This window comes from Macaca mulatta, chromosome 5 (genome assembly GCF_049350105.2).
Source record: "Macaca mulatta isolate MMU2019108-1 chromosome 5, T2T-MMU8v2.0, whole genome shotgun sequence".
NCBI lineage: Eukaryota > Metazoa > Chordata > Mammalia > Primates > Cercopithecidae > Macaca > Macaca mulatta.
The window spans coordinates 25884854-25905717 of record NC_133410.1 but is presented as its reverse complement, the minus strand read 5'-3'; the positions used below and the strand labels follow the sequence as shown (position 1 = coordinate 25905717).

The following is a 20864-nucleotide window of genomic DNA, read 5'->3' as shown; positions in this document are numbered from 1 at the left end:
GTTACAAAAATGATTATTATATATAAATTTAGTAAGTCCTCTAGATGATAATTCCAATTTATGAAAATTCTAATGACCCACAAATTTATCTATGGTTTCTCATTTCCACTATTGTGAGAATTTTTACATTAGAGTAACTGGAAAAGAAGGGATCTAGAGATTGATAAGAGTAACGCACGGCAGAGCCAGTGTTAATACTTTTTAAAATGCAACCCTGAGTTAAAGGAAACCTATGTAAAGTTCACTTGGCCTTAAAAGTGTATCCCTGTGACTCAAAAGTGGGAAAGTGCTACAATCCAAAGACCTACCTAAGTGGTGGGAACAGAGCCAGGAGAGACTGTCCAACATCCTCACGTCTTAACATAAAGCCTCTAGAGGAAGAATTCTAATTTTACCAATACTCTGTTACTGAAGTGGTTTCATCCATAGTAGCGGAGAAATTAAAAGACTTCTTAAATAAGGTTACCCCAAACCTTTTCCATTTGATTCATCCAAATCAATCAACATGTCTGAGACCGTGTGGACTCCTAAGACATGTGAATCAACAATTCCAAGTAACAAAAACAAGACATCTAGCTTTTCAATGGATTGGACACTGAGCCGCTAATATGCTCCTTTGTGTACATACTATCTACTACAAGCGAACATGGGTTTTCAAACATCTCATAAGCTACAGAAGGAAATACTGAACTCTTCCTAATAATAAAAGGATGATAAATGGAAACTAACTTTTCTGAATTACTAATTCAGAACATGCAAATGATTACCATGGTACTTTCTTTTAGCAAATATAAATATTAATAAGGGCTTTTGTGGGGCTCCAGACTGTCTGAAGCCTATTTTTCCCAAAGGTCTGTTTTTCAATTTGAAATTTTCCTAGTATAAGATTTTTCAAGAACATCCCCATAATAATTAGAAAGGAATTGTCTATAAACATATCATGTCTTGCTTGGGAATTTGTATTTAAAAACAGCTCCCATTTATCTAGAAATCTTAAAGACTGACTAAATACAAAGACTTACTATCTTTTCATTCCTACAGAGTCTGTTCTCATGTTGTTACATTATAAATTAGAGGCCTGAGACTCATACCAGCCTCTTACTCCTTTACTAATCTAGAACACGAAGAAAGAAATAATCCTAATTATTAAATTAGAGGCCTGAGACTCATACCAGCCTCTTACTCCTTTACTAATCTAGAACACGAAGAAAGAAATAATCCTAATTATTAACGTATTTAGGGCTTACGATGACTCTATCATGACTACCAGCCACCTGCCTGAAAACAAACTTAAAGACTTCAAAATGTAAAACTAAATTTTTAGTATACTATAAAAGTTACCAGATAATGTTATAAACACGTTTAAACAACTCATCATAGATTATTCATATATAAGTTTAGTTACATTCAGAGGACCAGCATATGTGCATATTTCTATAAGATTTTTAAACAAATCTCATAAAAAATACTATACAGCATATGGCAAAAATAACACAAAACTAGGAGTTAATAGATCTGACTTCTAATTCTAGGTCTATTACACTAAGTTAAACTTGATTGTAAGTTAAGAATATGGATATGCTTTGTATAAAACTCAAAGAGATTTATCATTGTGATTTGTATAACTGATATTATGAGTTAAAAGATTAATAAATAAAACCAATGTGCCATTCAGTTTCAATTAGAGGAATCTGCAAACTAGTGAGTACTGGAATGCGTAGCAATCATAATGTGAAGAAGCTGCCAATTTTATTCTAAGACCACATACTGCACATAGCAAAACTACAATTGCCCAACAAACGACCACAGCATTAAAAGTAAAATTATGACAGCAGCAACTTCATTAGTTTAGTTTTCTCCTACTTCTCCGGCATCTAAAAAGTGTCTCCTGTCTAGCACATAGTAGACATTCAAACATTTATTGAATAAATATCCTCCACAACTAAGTGGCACAATATAACCTCACAGTCTATGCCTAATACTTATCAATTTTACTACTTCCAATTTCATATTAACCAGCACTTTTTAATGTTCTTAAAATCTGTGAGACTATAAATAAAATTGTAACATTTTAAATAATCCATTCTTTTATTTCCCTAAACTCGAAAAGATATGAAATTATCCGTTAAAAGAGGAGAGTTCATAACTTAGGCCAAATGAGTAATATATTAATAACTGCTCAGTTTATGTAAATGAAGAACTGAAAGCTGATCCTATAACATGTGTCCACTAGAAGTTACTAGTCACCAATAAAGATGCGCCACAGTTCTTCCTAAAAGTACTTAACAGTACTCAGTGTCAGGTGGACGCTGGGGGTGCTGGGGCCTAATGGTTAGACAAGACTCTTGGGCAGGCAGATGGCTTCTCGGTGGCAGGCTGTAGGGGCCTCTGTGCGCTGGAGATCTCTCCAGCACCAGGAGCAGCTTGAGGACAGCAAGGAGCTGCAGCCTGTGGCCAGCCATCCAGGAGACCTCTGCCACAGCCCTGGGTTCCCTGTGCAGACAGTTCCAAAGGAGGCTGCCCCTGACAGCCGTCAACCTCAACCTCTGGGGAGACCCCTCCTGGAAACACCTGGAAACCCCAGAGCCAGGGCAGCAGAGCCTCCAGGCTGCAGCTCGCTCAGCTAAGAGTGCCTTGGATGCCAAGTACCAGAGAATCCAAGAGTCCTGACACCAAGTGGCTAGTGGAGACTCAGGTGAAGGCCAGGAGGAGGAAGAGAGGGGCACAGAAGAGCAGTGGATCCCCGACTCACAGCCTGAGCCAGAAGAGCACCCAGCTGTCTGGAGGCGCCCCTGCCCACTCAGCCGCAGACCTCTGGGAGAAGGAGCATCACTGCCTCTCTGCCCGGATGGGTTCACGTACCCACCCACTACGGCAGTTGAGGCAGGAGTCTGCCTTCCAGAGCCCTTACTCCTTGACAGAGCCCCTCTGCTCTCCCAGCGAGTCTGACAGTGACCTAAAGCCTGTGGAGGCAGAACAGCATCTCCAGAAGCTGTCCCAAGAGCTGGACGAAGCCATTATGGCAGAAGAGAGTGGTGACATGAGCGTCTCTCTCACTGATGACAGAGGAAGTGCCCTGCAGGAAACAAGCCCTGTCTGATCACCAAAACTTCATACCCAAGGATGTCTGTGCTTCCCCATGAGCTTCCTGGACAAAGGAGTCATTAGTAACCCTGGGCCACTGCTAACAAGAACCTAACAAGGGGCCTAGAGTCCCCCTGCTCTGGCCACATCTAGCCAAAATGATTTAGTTCAGAACTAACATGGTAGCAACGAGAATGGAAAAAACATTTTTTTTTTTTCCAGATGGAGTCTGACTCTGTCACCCAGGCTGAAGTGGAGTGCAATGGCATGATCTCAGCTCACTGTAACCTCCACCTCCAGGGTTCAAGCAAGTTTCCTGCCTCAGCCTCCTGAGTAGGTGGGATTACAGGCACCCAGCATCATGCCTGGCTAATTGCTGTATTTTTGTAGAAATGGGGTTTCACCATGTTGGCCAGGCTGGGCTGAACTCCTGACTTCAGGTGATCTGCCTGCCTCGGCCTACCAAAGTGTTGGGATTACAGGTGTGAACCACCACACCCAGCCTGTTACCCTCTGAATTAAACCCAAACATAAGGTAATAAGGTCTATGCGGCTCTGTACCATCCAGTCCTTCCCTTTTCTATAGCCAGATCTCATCCGACATTCCCCCTCCCTCAAGATGCTGGGTCAAAACGATACTCTTTCACTTCTTCAAATAATTCCAATTCTGTCTTGCCTCAAAGTCTCTGTCCGTGTGGAATGCTATTCCCCAGTTCTTCAGACTTGGCTCTTTATTGTCCTTCAAGATGCCACCTTAAATGTGACCTTCTTAGAAGCCTTCTCTAGCCTACCTAAATTAAAAACTGCCCCCACATTATTTTCTATTTTATGTCTCTTTTGTTCCTTAATAGCATTTCTCACAACTCAAAATAGCATTTGTATTTTCTATCTTCCCAACTGAAATGCAAGCTCCATGGGAACAAAAACCTCAATCTCATTCATCTTTGTATCCCCAATACTTAACTTATCACATGCCTGTAATATACTTGGCATTCAAATATTTACTAAGTAATTTCACATTTTTAAAAAATCACTCTATGAGCCTATTATTAAATATATCAATATGCATACATATCTATAAGATTGCAAAAAACAAAATTTTGATGTTATCTTTGTTTTTTGTTTTTGATTTCTGAGACGGAGTCTCACTCTGTCACCCAGGCTGGAGTGCAGTGGCGTGATCTCGGCTCACTGCAAACTCCACCTTCTGGGTTCACAACATTCTCTTGCCTCAGCCTCCCAAGTAGCTGGGACTACAGGCACCCACCACCATGCCTGGCTAATTTTTTGTATTTTTAGTAGAGATGGGGTTTCACCGTGTTAGCCAGGATGGTCTCGATCTCCTCATCTCGTGATCCACTCGACTCGGCCTCCCAAAGTGCTGGGATTACAGGCGTGAGCCACCGCGCCCGGCCCATCTTTGTTATTTTTAGCTGTTGAAGTAGATGTATTTTCTATATTTACTTTTCAGTATGTTCTAAATTTTTTATAATAAACCTTTAAACTCATACATTAAAGATTTTAAAGTCTAGCATTTCAACTGCAAAATGCTTTAAATCTTTAAATGATATAAATAAAGGTACAAAATGACTCAGGCTTATGATACAATTAATTTTTTTTAATATCATGGTGCTTCTCAATGTCACCGTCTATACTTAGCTTCATATTTCTAGAGAGTTTTAACTAATCTCAGATCATTTGTGGTCCAGTTATTTAGATCAACTAACTGCTTCAAACTATGTCTTCGTACTTTTTAAAATGCAACATAAAATATCTTAATGACACTCAATAAATCAAAGCATATTTCTACAACTATCTTACCTCTGTATCTACAGATAAAAAGAATAATGTAAGTCAATAATACCTGAATACTTACCCTTGCCAGGCTCTATTCTAAGCATACATAGAGTTATTCATTTATTCTTTGCAGCCCATTTTAGAGATAAGGAAATTTAGGCACTAACAGACTAAATCATCTACCCAAAATTACAAAACCACTGTCAGACTGGGATTCAAACTAAGAAAATCCTGCTCTAGTCTAGAGGCTATGCCCTTCATCACACTATACAAAAGTGGAAACAGGCCAGGCATGGTGGCTCATACTCATAATCTAAGCACTTTGCAGGGCGAGGTGGGAGGATTGCCTACGCCCAGGAATTTGAGATCAGCCCTGGGCAACATACCCAGACTCTGTCTCTACCAAAAAAAAAAAAAAAAAAAAAAAAGGTGAAAACAAACTTATGGGCCAGATAAAAGTTCAAGATATAAGATGCTATGCTTCTTAAAAATTACATTCCATCATCCTTGTATTTATGAAAACAAAGCACAAACAGCAATTACGCATTTATCGAAAAGCCGAGTCAAACTGAACAAACCGAGTCAAAGTTTAATTTTAAAAAGGACAAATTACTGGGCCTCAGATATATTCTATAGGAGTCGTATTCCAAGATTTTGGAATATTTAATAGCAAAATTTTGTTATTTACCAAAAATAAAGGAAGGAGGAACTCCTAAGGCCATTGGACAATAAAGATCTAGAATGTAAATTAATCACAACGTTTGTATCTGCTCCTTCTCCAGCCTCATTTCCTGATTCAACTCCATATATACCTTATGCTTAACATGAAGATCCTTGGCACTGGGGGATTTTTAAAGTACAAACTATTTGAGAGCAATCCTAAATTTCTGTTAGATGTACTAACTCATGGAGATAACCTCACAGGGATTCTCTAAGGATTAAATTGGATAAAACACACAAAATGCCTGGCAAAAATTTAAATCCCACATGCAAATATGGATGATGCTGCACTGCAAAAGGGCCCAGCATTGACTCTGTCATCCTGGGTATTTGGTAATTCACAATCATATTTAGCATTCTCAAATGTCAATGCCTATAATAATCGTCACTCCCCACCCAGCTTCCTCGCTTCACACCTCTGGTTTTCCACCATGCCTTTCTCCATCTGACAAACTCATACATTCTCGGCAGACACTTCTACTCTGGATATTTAAGAAAAAAAAAAAAAAAAGGATTCACTAACAACCTGCATCTCCACATCAAAATTAGTAACTCCATCTTTGTAATTCAGTAAAATACAGCACATAGCCTTAGGCCCTTTTACCCTTATCACAACTATCATCACCCTTTAAGTGGATATGCCTTCTAGCAGACTACAAGGTAGGGTGAATATCTTACTGATCTTGAAATTCCAAACACCCACTGGTATCTGGCACATAGGACTCACTGAAATTTTGTTTGCTTGCTTGTTTTTTAATAAAGTATACTAAAGAGTGAAAAAGGAATGATACCTGAAAACATGTACATCTATTATATACCAGTTACAATTTTTTAAACTATATTTATAATTATACTTTGTTCCAAAGAAGGGGGAAGGGGGACTTATTTTTTAATACTTCCAATAAATATTCTTATATTTGTTTATAACTTCAGTGAGGCATAATGACAAAAAGTAGATATATTTAAGACATACAATTTGATCTGATATATGCATACAGTATGAAATATTCACCACAATGAAGCAAATTCACATAATCCATCACATCACATTCTTACCTTTTTTTTTTTTTTTTGGTATGTTAAGAACTCTTAAGGTCTACCCTCTTCACAAATTTCAAGTACAGTATACGACACTATTAACTACAGTCATATTGTTGTACATTAGATCTCCAAACTTATTTATGTTGCATAACTGAATCTTTGTACTTGAAGTTTCAACATCTCTCCATTTACTCCTTTCCCTAGCCCCTGGTAACCACCATTCTACTCTGTTTCTGTAAGTTTGGTATTTTCAGATTCCATGCAGTATTTGTCTTTCTATGGTCTGCATTATTTCACTAAGCATAATGTCCTCCACATTCATCCATGTTGCCACAAATGGCAGGATTTTCTTCTTTTTTAATGCTGAATAATATTTCATGGTGCATGTGCATATGTATCACATTTTCTTTATGCATTCACTGATGAACGCTTAGGTTGTTTCATATCTTGGCTGTTGTGAAAAATGCTGAAAAGAACATAGCAGTGCAGATATCTCTAACAGGTATTTTCAGTAAATGTAGCAAGGATACTAGATAAGCTACCACAGTAGTGGTCTTTTAAGAACCAAAATATTTATATACATTTTCCTATTTTTAGATTATGCAATCCAATCTCAGGCAATTTTCAGGTTTACATTTTAAAAAAAAATTTTTTAATTAGCCATCTGTGGTGCCTCACAGCCTGGGAGGCTGAGGCGGGGAGACTGATTGAGTCTAGGAGTTTGAGGCTGCAGTGAGCTATGATCCTGTCACTGCACTCCAGCCTGGGCAACAGAGTGAGACTACATCTCTAAAAATAAATAAATAATAAATGTTTTTAAATGGTCAATTTCAGCATCTTTATATTTCCAGTTACTCATACCATAGCTGGCACAAAACAATCACTAAATATTGTTTAAAACTCTATGCACACACAGACATATTCACCAATGACTGACTTTCTCACTTTAACCTTCTATAGTTCTGTTTAGGACCCATATAACAGACCTAGAACCAAACAAACTTTTTTTTTCCTTTTTTTTTTTTTTTGAGAGAGGGTCTCACTCCGCTGCCCAGGCCAGAGTACAGTGGCCTGATCAAGGCTTATTGCAGACTCAACTTCCCCCAGGCTCAGGTACCTGATTCTCCCATTTCAGCCTCCTGAGTAGCCAGGAATACAGGGGCACATCACCACGCCCAGCTAATTTTTTTGTATTTTTTGAGGAGATGGGGTTTCATCATGTTGCCCAGACTGGTCTCGAACTCCTGGGCTCAAGTGATCTGCCCACCTTGGCCTCGAAAAGTGCTGGGATTACAGGCATGAGCTACAGCGTACGACCCCAAACAAACACGGAATAAACATCAGAGGGTATGCAAATTCAATTCAAAAACATCCAGGGGTACCTACAATTGCAGTTTAGCTTTTCTTTCTTAATGTGGTACCCAGAAGAAAGAAACGGCGAGGATTAACAGAGTCTGAATATGTGTGGCAAAGCAGAAATAAGAGCTAAACATAACAATGGTTCAAGGCATTGGGGAAACAGAGCAAAAATTACATATACGTCATTAATGAAAAGGTTAGAGATTTATTGCTGGACAATAGGAATAAAGAAGGGGGATTAAGATTATCTAGTTATCCAACATCAGATTTTTTTAAAAAGAATAAAAAAGACAGTAATAGAAAACACGGGCCTGTGCAACTTGCAGTGTGCTGAGTAGGAGACAAAAACTTCAAACAAGGGTTTAAAAAGACTTTTTACTTATTGAGAATATTTTAAGAAACTACAAATCACTTTGACTACCCTAGGGGGTTTTGATGAGGCTGTTTATGATAAGTCTGTTTAGTATTCTGTAATCACATAAATGAGATACTCACTTCAAGCATTTTTTTTAATTAAAATCCCAGCACTTCATTCAATAAAAGTTTTTGAGGTGTTTCAGTTCCATATAATGTCAAGTTTAGGAAGATCAAAGAGAGGCAGAGAAAGTGAAAATGACTAGAGGAAAAAAAGTTACACAGTGGCCAAGATCCATAAGCACACATAAAAACATTCATACACAAAAAGAAACATGCGGACAGATACAGGTACTTGGGCTCTGAGATGAATGTTAGTCCAAGTAAACTGCGCCTGCCAGGCTCTGTGGCTCCAATCAGCCTGTGTGTACTGGAGGGGAGTTACCACTATCTTATGAAAACACTGAATAGACATTATTAAACATTCTGCAAATGCTCCTAGCCTTAATCCTGAAATTGTTTCACTTTAAAGGATATGGCTGACAAGGCCCAGAAGAAAGGAAATTAGTCTCGGGACTGCAGCCATGATGCTTGTGCTGTATCACACCAAGGGCCAAAGGAAATAAAGCCAAAAATCAAATCAGTCACTGGCTTGGGGTTCCCTACCCCCAATTTTGACCTTTCCTAGTAATGAAGTTCTCCGAGGAGGAAATGTTCAGCTAGACTAGGGGAACAGGAGGTTGAGAACAGCGACTTAAGAGGGAACCACCCTTAAAATCAGCAACAATGAAACTAGTCAAGGAAAACAGTTACAGAAGGTAGAATTAGAAAGCGTCAAGAAAGACTGAATATCCAACATATACTAATATAGAGATCTAGATGGATAAAGAAAATAACAAACCATTTAGATTTGGCAATAGAAATCATCATCTGTAGATTAAGCTTGAAATTCACACAGGAATGAAATTTAGAAGTTAATATTGAAATAAGTAATATGCCACTAGTCTGAAATATTGTTATTCACAGCTGAGGGGTCTGGGGAGCCTTCGACTCTTGACTTCTAACATTAGTTCAATCTGGAAACACTTATCCTTTTTACACATGGAATTCTAAAAGCTTTATATAAGCATTTTATGGCAAATATATTATCTTCAGATATCAAAAGTTTTTTGGTTTTACTTATCAAACAACTGGCAAAGACATCTGCAACTGTTTTTCTGTAAACGACTTTGTAAATCATCACATACACCCAATTACATTTTTTAAAAAAACTAATCTTTATATTAAGAAATGGGCACATTTGAAATAAGATTCTCTATCACAAACAGTGTGTTTCTTCTTGGATTTATCAAGGGCTTATACTGATTGAAATCATTCTATAAACTCTGTATGTTTAATGCTAAAGATAATTTTTATTTCTTACACTTCATATAAATAGCCAGATTCCTTTCTAAGCTAAGAATATAGTCGATTTTACAAAATTTCATCTAAACATTTTCATAGCCACTACATAATTAGAATTCTCAAGCCCTCTTCTTCTAAATAGTTTCCTAACTGGCATCCTTATCTCTGTTATCTCCTCATTGCCATCCACCCAGAATTGGCTGTCTCAAACACAAAGGACATGTCACCCCCTCATCTTCAAAAACCACAATGCCTCTCACCTCCTAATGACAGGATATAGATTTGTAACTTCAAGAGTTTATTAACAAAACACTCTGAAAGTTCAAAATGCCTTTACCTCAAAAATTAAAATATATGTACATTTTCCCTAACGTGCATATTTAGAAACCTTTAGTTGTATAGCTCTCAAATAATCTAATAAAATGCATATGCCAAGAAAATGTGTATTTGTCCTGGGTGTCCCATTCTTCCCAGTATACACATGAGTACCCCAGTTTTAGATGTGCTGACATTTTGATACATGCTGAATACACTAGGGAATTGTAAAGCTCTTGATAATTTGGCCCCAACCTTCTTTCTTCTTGCATTCCCCACTACTCTACATATACCTTATACTTAACTATAAAGAAAAGTATTTACCCCCTATTCTTGGATATGTCTCCTCCCAGAAAGCCTTTTCACTCATCTCCGTAAGAAGTCCTATCTATACATCAAGGTCCAGCTCAAATCCTGCCCTCCTCCAGGTCCTCTAACAGCCTCTTCCTTTCTCCTACACTTTGCAGCCCATTGTGGTCTAATCACAATCCATCGCATATTGTTTGTATAAGGACGCATACAACATACCTGCTAAGAATCCAAGCGCTGGAATCAGAGAAACCCTAGACAACTTCTAACTCTGCTACCTACTAGATGTGAGCTTGGGCAAGTTACTTAAGATCATCCAGTATGCTTCCTAATCTACTATATGAAGATGAAGATAGCAACAATAGAAACTGAGGACTACTTGTAGGGGAGGTAAGGAGGAGGGCTTAATGGTTGAAAAACTATTAAGTACCATGCTCAGTACCTGGCTGACAGGATCACTGGTAACTAAAATCTCAATATCATTCAAAAAACCCAGGCAATGAACCTGCCACATGAATCTAAAATAAAAGTTGGAATCAAAAATGAATCCAAAAGAAAAGTTGGAAGGAAAAAAAACAGTAGCTATCTAACAGAATTAGTCTCAGAATCAAAAACAGTGATGTATAATATAAAACGCACTTAGCACAATACTAACACATAGGAATAGTTTAATCAATGTGCCTATTATTACCTAGTCTGAGTCCAAAACAGTCAGACCTACATCTTCCTCTTTTGTTTAATTCTTTCCCACTTCTCTTTCGTGTTATTCTGCTTGTGCTTAATAATTATTTAGTTAATAAAACCTCATCAATTCAGAAGTAAATTCCTACGTAGATCTTAACAAGGTAAGGTCCAAATTCCAGTAAATGTCAAAAAATGGCTTACTATCCATACTATTAGCAGTTAGTCTTACTATTAGCTTAGCCAATATATACATTAACTATCATATTACATAAATGCAGATCTCCGACAATCATTGCGAAAGTGTTCACACCGCAATTATCATCAATGATTAGGCCACTATCAAAAATCCTTGATATCATTACGCAAAAAGAGTCTAAATTAATCTGAAAATACTAGCATGTATCCAGCCACAAAGCAAGCCTTTGGCAAGCTAAATCATCCTGTGTCCTCCTTTAGAATAAAAGGAAGCTAAATCTTGGATCCACTTTTCCAACTGGCCCTCTGAATTCTTCCTGTGCTATGAGATTCCCAACAGAGGCCAGTTCTGCCATGGTATTCTTAAGAGTACCAAGGGATGCAATGTTTCCAGACCAATTAGATTACTACCAATTCTTAAATGTTCAGAATTGACTAGATCAAATGGATATGAACAGATTCTTTAATCCTGTAGTTAGCAACAATAATACAACTACAGCAATGACTAAAGACTGGTGAAGAAAAGCACTGGTAATGATACTAAAGGGAAAGAGAAAGAGGATACAGCAAACGATGGCTTTAGAAGTTCAGGAAGAGCAACATCACAAGAGGAACAAAGGTTTCTCACGCCATCTGAATCTACTTTGAGTCTATGGTCACAATGGAAACACTAACATGTGTAAGTTATTCATAAAATATTACTGAAAGCAACACATATATCCCACAGGCAAACCAACTACTAATTTAAAAAAATAAGGAATACAACTGATGTCATTAAAAGTTCCGTTTAACATTTTCCCAAAGACAATCATGCTAATTTGAGATATTTCCATCTAAATTAATGAAAGCTCCACAATGCAGAGGTGTTTAACAGCACTGGGTAAAGTGGCCATTCTAAATGGTATTATATGTTGAACTAAGAATGTATTAAACTTTAATTGAGATTTTAATACTTCTAAGAGACATGTTTTTATATATGTATATTTCTAATAACATGCCAAATCAGTGAAATGGTACTACAGTTAAGATAAAACCTTCATATAGGCACTAAAGAATGTTACTTTAATTCCTTCTTTAAAAGGATAGAGGCAAATATGTTCAGTTAAAATTTGTTTTTAAAAATTCTGAAACAATTAATTCCATAAGAAATAATGTAATATTTCAATTATTCGGCATTTTGTTGTTGCTGTTTCGCTTTCATAAGCTATTTCTCAGGGACCCTATCTGGATGAGATCGGTCACTCCCCATCGGGATCAATTCATCAACTCTAAATCTGGTAGGCAAAGAATTAAAAAAAAAAAAAAAAAGGTATTGTTTTAAGTTATTAAAGTACTGCTTTAGAACACAATCACCAAGCTCTCAGTCACCTATCCCTAATTTGCTTTAAATTTCAATCACTTTCAAAGTAAGTGCTCTAAATACATAAGTGCTGTATATGTCATTTAAAACCCTTACCATACAATGTTATGAATATTGGTTCCGTCTCATCAAAAACATTTGTACAATGAATTCTGAAAAGGTAATATCTAAAAAGGAAAAGAAAATATAAACCTGTATTCATTATGACAACGTGTCTGTTTATTTGGATGATTTGTATAGTTTTGAGCAATAATAGTTTATTTGAGCAAATAAACACAAGATAATTTAAAGGCAATTTATTCTTAGAGTACACTAAATCCCTAAAATAAAACACTTGAGAGGCAAACTGCAGTGAAAAAGAAAGTTTCATAGATTTTATTAGTAAAAGGCAAATTCTTATGGAGCCTCTAAAGGTAAGTATTAAAAATGCCAGTCTCGAGAGGAAAACAGAAAAGTGATTTTGGTTGTCATTTTGCAGAGCTATTAAGAATACTCACTGCTAAATCACAACTTTAATCAGAAGCCAAAGACACCAATTCTTCTCTCAGAAGGCTTTCAAAAATTTTCAATTTTCCAAATTCACGTGAGGTTTAGTTCTCTTATTACTGATGCTCTACTCCATCTCTATCCATTAACGCTGCCTGGAATATGACACCACACCACAGTATTTTGTAAATTCAGTCTATGGTTTTACTTCCTGAAGTGTACACTAATGCTAATAAATTAGGTTCTAGGCTTTGCATAACATTTACAAATAGAACCATAAAAGAAAGCACTATTCATACAATCTTAAGAATGGGAAACAACCCTATAGAGGCCATATAGTTCAAACAAATTTTCAATATTCTCTAACTTCATCACAGATTTTCAATTTACCTTTACCAAGATATGAGTGCTATTGACTGTATTTACTAAACTTATTAAAATAACAATTTAATTTGTATATTGTGTAGTTTTATGATTTAAACTTTAAGTGGAAATGTTTAACTTGTTAAAAATCAATATTCTGATGAAAGGAAAGTAAAAGAACATTAGAAATAATTCCAGGGTATTCTTCTAGCAAACTTATTTTAAAGCCCTATGGCACAACTCTTTTGTGTGATACACTGGATTTTTTTTGCAGTAAGAATCACCTTTTTCCCCCAATGCCTTAAATAAGTACAGACAAATTTAAGTCTTAAAAAGGATTGTAAATAGCTTATTAAAATAAAATTTCATCTGAGCAATTTTCTTAATGTGATCTACACAGTATAAAATATTAGCAGTCAGTAAATACTAAATTTTCTGAATTGCTTGCCTTTTTACCAATTACTTTTTGACGGAGCATTAGCCAATTACGTATTAACCAAATTTTTCTACTAGAGAAACCCAGAACCACTCTTACATCTTCTACAAACCTAAATATTTCTGCTCCTTCCCTTCCTGCATGAGGCATTAAATCTCCAAATTACAGTCTTATCAACTTTCTTAATAATCACTATTCTTCACTATTATGTTACTTGCCACATTTTTATTTGGAGAATAAATACTATTCAAGCATAAAGTTGTCTGGCCTATCTTCTCACTCAAACTATATTATGCTCCTAATGCTGATTATTTTATAATCACTTTATCCCAGTTACCCAATTGGTAGGTTTGATGTATCAAGTTCCATTTAATAGGGCTTGATATGCTTCAGGGTAAAGTTAAACATGCTGATCATTATGTTCTATACTCTACATCCTCTAAAGCCTTTAAAGTTTACCAACATCCTTCTTCTCTCTAGAATAGTAAATATCCTATCATAGAACCCAGAGAAACTGCTTGGCTTTAAAGAATACAGTTTCTGAGCACTTGTCAGAGAAGCTGTTCGTAACTTCCAGACGCCCGCTGGACTATCACTTTGGTTAAATTAATCATGGGTCATCTTGTGCCTCTTTAAACTTTTTAGTCTTACAATTATTGTAGGAAACCTACAGATCTACTTTAAAACTAAGTGAAATACAAAAAAAAAAAAAAATCATTATTTTAGCTCCATTACTTTTCCCAAAGAAATCATTTCAGGGTCCTTATATCATAACTTTTACTTAAACCACAACCCATGAGTTGTACATAACACCGGAAGGCTTTAAAAATGATACAATTCTGCACTTAACCTTACAAAGCACGTTTCCAAGTTCTCAATTACGAGAACGTTCTACAAAAAAGAAAAAAAAAAAAAAAGGTGCTGGTGCAGTCTATCAGAACTGTGTTGCCAGCTGCAAGCCCCGAGTATGCTGCACTTTGCAAATTTTAGGTATAATTTCTGGTTACCTGCTGCGGTTTCTGCACCCTTTGTCACCCAGTGATGCTCCCACCAGCAAACACTTTCCATCACTTAAAACGGCCTCCTTCCACCCCGCAAAAAAATGCACAGTAAACTGAGGCATTTCTGCATACAAACACGGAACTACTAATATCACTAGGTATTATGGCTCTCAAAGAATCGTCTTTAGCAGCCTCCCCTGGGACGTTGTGCTCAGCGGGGCTTTGAACCGGTGAGACTCGCTGCCAGCTGCCTTTGCAAAGGCAGCACCAGAGGTAGACTCAATACCGCAATGCTGCTGCTGACTTTTTTCCAGCAGCTTCAAAAAAAAAAAAATCAGCCCAGTCCCCTGCAGACCCTGCTGGCTCTTCTGCAGCACGAAAGAGAAACCACCGCATTGCTCAGCTTGGAATATCTGAGAGCCCGACTGAAGGGAGGGGAACCAGTGCCGTCGAGAGGCTCGGCGAGGGTGGGGTGTTGGGGTGAAAAGGGAAGATGTCCGGAGTGCAGGGAACCGCGACGGAACAGCAGCCAGGGCTCCGCATCACGCCCGGCCGAGGTCGTGGAATAGCGGACGTCCGGCGGAGATGCTGGCCTCTGCACGGGATGGGGGGGTCTCACCGCGGCCGGCTGAGCCCCGCCCGCCGCCCCCCGGCCCCTCACCTGTCGTGAGCGCTGGGCTATCGCCTGCCGCCGCGGCGGGAGAAGAGGCGGCAGTTGTGGAAGAGCCTGTCGCCCGCCGCCCGCGGAGGTGCCGGGGTACAAGCTCGCATCCGTCTGCCGCTCCGGCTACCAGCAGCCCGAGCACCAGCAACGCAGCCCAGCGCCGCCGCCGCAGCCAGCCCCAGGCTGGGCCGGGAGTCGAGGCGGGATGAGGGCGCCGAGGAGGAGCCGGGTGAAAGCGCAGCTGCGCCCCGGCTGCACGCCTCTCGCCCGCTCCGCGAAGCGCCGCCACCGCCGCCGGCGACTCCTCCGGCCGCCCCCGCCGCCTCAGTCGCGGAATCCCGCCGGGCACCAGCCTGGTCCCGTCGGCACCGGCGGCCTCCGGAGCTCTGATCCCGGCTGCGTTCATTGGTTCCGGTTATTTAAAAAAAAAAAAAAAAAAAGTGGGGGGTAGAAAGGTACGGCGTCTTCAGGCGGTGCACGACACCCGCGCTGCTGCTGCGGCGAGACCGGGATCCGCTGCTCTGGCGCCGCCAAACACCAGCCCCAGCGCCCGCGCCGCCGCCGCCGCCACCGCCGCCGCCGCCGCGGCGCATCCCCCCGCCCCCTCCGGCCGGCGCTGGTCGTAGTACCACGCTCCGCCGGGACGCCTCCCTCCCCTCGCACATTCGCTCGCATACCAATCCCCCGCCTCCCTCAGGCCCTCCACGGCGCAGGCGCTGCGCGGCTGTACAGCGCGTGCGCGGCACCCCAGCCCCGCCCCGGAGGCGTTCCCGGACCAACGGTAGTACGGCGGGGCGGTTACTAACGCTTTAGCGAGCCGCGAAGATAGGGGGCGGGGAAGAAGGAGGACGTGTACCCCTCCCTCATTCACTGCACCACCGCGAGGGAGAGTGGGGGGCTACAAGGGGGCGGAGAGAAGAGTCCAGACGTCCCACATCCTGAGGGCGAGTTACAGCCTCGTGGAGGGCAGCAAAAGTAATTGCATGGGTCAGGAAAATCTCGAAGTCGGAAAACGGTAGCGTCCCCGTAATTTCAGTATAGGTGGGGCTTACAAGTGGCTGGCTATTTAGACGCGGTTAGCAAATAGGTTAGCGCTTTATTTACTTGCCAAACATTTCACAAAGCGCGTGCTATGTGTGAGTGTACCAGGCATTGTTCTAACTGCTTTGCACATTTACATGCTATAACTCCAAAATTATCGTTATCTCCATTTTACGAATGAGGAGACGAAGGCCCAGAAATTTGAACTAAGTTGTCCCCAGTGTCCCACAGCTAATTCATGGGAAATGAGCCAGATTTAGCAGCCACTGAAAGGGCCTATTTAAGAGAATTTACTCTAGCTTCTGACTCTCCTAGGTACAGATATTTACGTGAACTCATTACCTTCCCACCCCCATCCCATCCCATCGACTCTGTGCCGTATCCTGAACCGGCTGACAGAACAATGGTGCAGACTTGACTTGTGTTCGCCAACCTGGAATGAAGCAAAGTTCTTGGGCACCCAAGGTCTGCTCTCTGTTGTAAATCCTGTTCAGACCTGGTCTAATTGGTTTGGATAAAGAAAGAACCGGAATCTTTCTCATCCAAACCAGTTGCCAGCATATTTTTAAGGCCACCTCCCTTCAAATTTAAAAGGAAGTGTTGAATGTAATGTCACTATAAATTAAAAGCTCTGGAAATTCACACACAAGGAGGCATTCTCTCTCCCGGAGCACAAAATTGTTTAAAATTTGCAGATAGGGTTATTAAACACGAAGATCCTTTTGCTATTGGGTTCTGTTGGTTTGATTCTGTTTATTGGTTTGTTTGTTTGCTTTCTCAAGCCAAGAAGATACTCAAATTACATTCTCCTAAAGTATTTCTTAGGCAGCCTGGCCAAGATAACCACAAATACCGTTTATTGTAGAGGGGCAGATGCACGCTTTAGAAAAGAATCCAGGATGTCTTTGAGGCTAAGTCAATCTATCAACAATTATTTCTCAGCAGACTTCTTGTGGGCATAGTGTTCAGGTGGCAATTCTTTTTTTTTTTTTTTTTTTTTTTTTTTTTTTTTTTTTGAGACGGAGTCATGCTCTGTCGCCCAGGCTGGAGTGCAGTGGCCGGATCTCAGCTCACTGCAAGCTCCGCCTCCCGGGTTCACGCCATTCTCCTGCCTCAGCCTCCCAAGTAGCTGGGACTACAGGCGCCCGCCACTTCGCCCAGCTAGTTTTTTGTAGTTTTTTTTAGTAGAGACGGGGTTTCACCGTGTTAGCCAGGATGGTCTCGATCTCCTGACCTCGTGATCCGCCCGTCTCGGCCTCCCAAAGTGCTGGGATTACAGGCTTGAGCCACCGCGCCCGGCCGGTGGCAATTCTTTATAGGGCAAAACAAGGAGATTATCTTTCCCCTGATGAAAGGCACAGCGATGAAGTCACACCGGAGTGCTGAGTGCCCACCAGAGAAGATAAGTCTGCTAGGGGACCAGAACAATATAAATAACAAGCTTGTTCCTGCTCTCCAGGAGGACTCATTTCATTTATTAAATGTTTACTGAGTACCTAGTATGCCAGGCAGGGTACTCAGTGGTGAGGGTTCAGCAAGAGAAACACTTGAAAAAGGCAATTAAGTCAGCAGTCAGGGCTATGAGATAAACAGCACAGTCCCATGACTAAGGCATCTTACAATCTTTTTAAGGAGATAAAATTTACACCCATTCAACAATTAGAGGCTAATACAAGGTAGTAATCAGTTGCTAAATGGTGTAGTGCAAACTGTGTTATAGCAATAACAGTATAAAAACACAACAAATTAACAAATCACAGGGGCCAGGCTTCTTTAAACAAAGATGATTTCGTATTTTTTTTCTTCTTTTAAAGATAGTGAGGGTGTTGACATTGAGAGTGTGTTGGATTGGAGTTAGAAGTGTTTATTCCTCTCACTACTGGAACCAGAAAGGAACTAAGGATCCGGCAAGCACTAAAAAGACCAAGGTCAGGCAGGCCAGGGGCCAGGAATAAACCCTCCACCGCAGATCATCTTTGCCACAGGTATATAAGTTTCCAGCTGTTAAATGACTAGCCGGAATGCACCTTGCTAAACAGAGGTACGTGTCACTGTGCATCATAGCATAAACCCTAAGAACAGAAAGGAGAAAATTCATTTCTTTGAAAGAAAACCCCAACCCTAGAATTATAGATGCTTCTATTTGCAAGCCAAACACAAACACAAGACTCCAAATGAGGCAATCGCTTTCTCCCCATGTTTCCTTTCCCACCTCCACGCTTTTGTTTTCCCTTTCCTTCCCCTTGTTCTCACCACCGGAAAGCTTTCTCTCCTTCCCTGTCGCCAAATCCCATTCAAAATCTACCCTAAGTTCCTTTTCCTTGGCACCTACCCGACTCCTACAGCCAGCCTATACCTCTCAATGTCCAAACCTCATGATATGCTTTTTTTTTTTTTTAACAGAGCGTCTTCACTGTCCCATTTTCCCCAAATCATGACTTCAAACACCTGATGGGCAGCACTGAGCTCTGGAATCAGGCAAACCTGAAAAAAAAAGCAATTCCACCACTTTTCAGCTTTGTTACGTGCAGACCGGTTAATCTGTCCTCAGTTTCCCCACTTTTAAATTGGGGATCCAACCATGCCCGCCCCACAAGGTTGTTAGCGGCGGCGGGAGAATAAAAGAACAAGGAAAGCCCTTGCGCGGAGCCCGACACACAGGTGCGTTGCCATCCCTCGGGGAGAACTGGTTCTGGGCGTGCATTCTAAGCGTGTTCTTGGCTTAGGACAAACGCATCGCACTTTCTATGCCAATGTTGTTTGATTGCATCTTCTTGCAAATCCCAAACTACTGGGACGCGCCCTGCACAGACGCACAGCAGGATCCCTGCACTGCCTCCTCCCCATCCCAGAGGCAAGCCTGCCCTTCCCAAGAGTCGGACTCCCTAGCTCCCTCTTCTTCCCTCGCTCCCTCACAGCCCACAGCACGCCGCCAGCTCCGACTAGGAGAACCGGTTCCCGACCGGCGAGCGCGGCAGGGCGCCTGCGCCACCGCAGCCCTGCGCATGCCCGCTGCCTCCCGCCGGCTTCCCCCAGGTGCGCGAGTTCTCAGGCTCGTGGGTTCCGGGACGCCGCGCGCCGCTGCATGCCCGGCTTCCGGCTCCCACTATCTGGGCGGGGCGGCCGGCTGCCGCGAGATGACGTCACCGCGTGGGCGGGCGCGGCGGACTGTGAGTGGAGAGGGCGGTGGGCGTGGGGCGGGAGTAGGGGTGGAGGCGCAGAAGTGGGGAATTCCGGTGCCTGGCCCTCCCACTGATCGTCTCTTTCCCGCCTTAGACTTCCTCGCGTGGCCCTGGAATGTTGGGACTGACCCAGCAGGGTGGTCCAGTCTGTTTCGATTGCTCTTGATGGTGAAGCCCCTCGGAGAGCTGCCTTTGGTGGAAACCCTGTTAGGTACCAAGTTTTCCCACTGACCGTCCACGGACGCTAACAAGAGACTCGAGGTGCTGAGAACTTTGGAAACACCTCTCAAGTGATATAGACAATGTGATGGCTCCATTCCATCAATGAAGCCCTAGCATAAAAATGGGGTCCTCACATTGTTTGATAAAGCGCTAGGAATAGAAGTGACACTGTGAAAGTAACTTATTAGCAAGACCCTTGCTCCCTAAACCCAATAAAGCATGAGGTAGTCCTCAAGTGGTGTAGTGATGGTGGAAAAATTTATTGCTGCTTTCTCTGGGAGCAGAAGAAGGAAGTCTTTGTAAATGTCTTGCATCCAGGGTAGGAATTCAAAAACTGTAGATTTAACTTAGCTAACATAGTTTTTTAAAAGTCACTCAACAGAAGCAAGTCAACTTTGCCCGCTAAAGCCCAGTGCAGTCAGAGGGCATGTGGGGTGAGTCGTTTATATTATTAAATAGGGTATGTTTGCTCTATACTGCTTAATTTGAGGTGTTACATGAATATTATTGATCACATGATAACTGACAGGTGCTAAAGCAGTAGGAATGTTGACATTTTCCATAAAAAGAGGACTAGAATTGTGATGGAGCTAAAGTAAAGATCATCACAATTGAAAATGGTGAGAAAATGATGGTTATCAAAAAGATGAATAAGTGTTGATGAGGATGTGGAGAAAAGGAAACCCTGGTATACTGTTAGTGGAAATGTAAATTAGGATACCCATTTTGGAAAGTGGTATGGAGGTTTCTAAAAAACTAGGAATAGAATTATCGTATGATCCAGCAACCCCACTTCTGAGTATATATCCAAAGGAATTGAAATCAATATGTCAATGAGATATCTGCA

General features: G+C 41.0%; 1 protein-coding gene, 1 long non-coding RNA gene and 1 pseudogene across 2 annotated transcripts in view; 2 read left to right on the top strand and 1 right to left on the bottom strand.

Annotated features, from left to right (window-relative positions):
* The window catches only part of STIM2 (stromal interaction molecule 2), a 166565-nt gene extending 150470 nt beyond the window's left edge, over positions 1-16095 (bottom strand). The window contains 1 exon segment of the mRNA NM_001435938.1: positions 15570-16095. Coding sequence (NP_001422867.1) covers positions 15570-15720 — 151 coding nt within the window. The 5' untranslated portion in view covers positions 15721-16095.
* Positions 2319-3143, top strand: LOC100428714 (protein PIMREG-like; annotated as a pseudogene).
* A 2921-nt stretch (positions 16096-19016) lies between the features above and the next one.
* Positions 19017-20252, top strand: LOC114678270 (uncharacterized). Its single transcript, XR_003729586.2, has 3 exons — positions 19017-19274; positions 19532-19783; positions 19890-20252. It is a non-coding gene; the product is annotated as an uncharacterized LOC114678270 (long non-coding RNA).
* Positions 20253-20864: the final 612 nt, after the last annotated feature.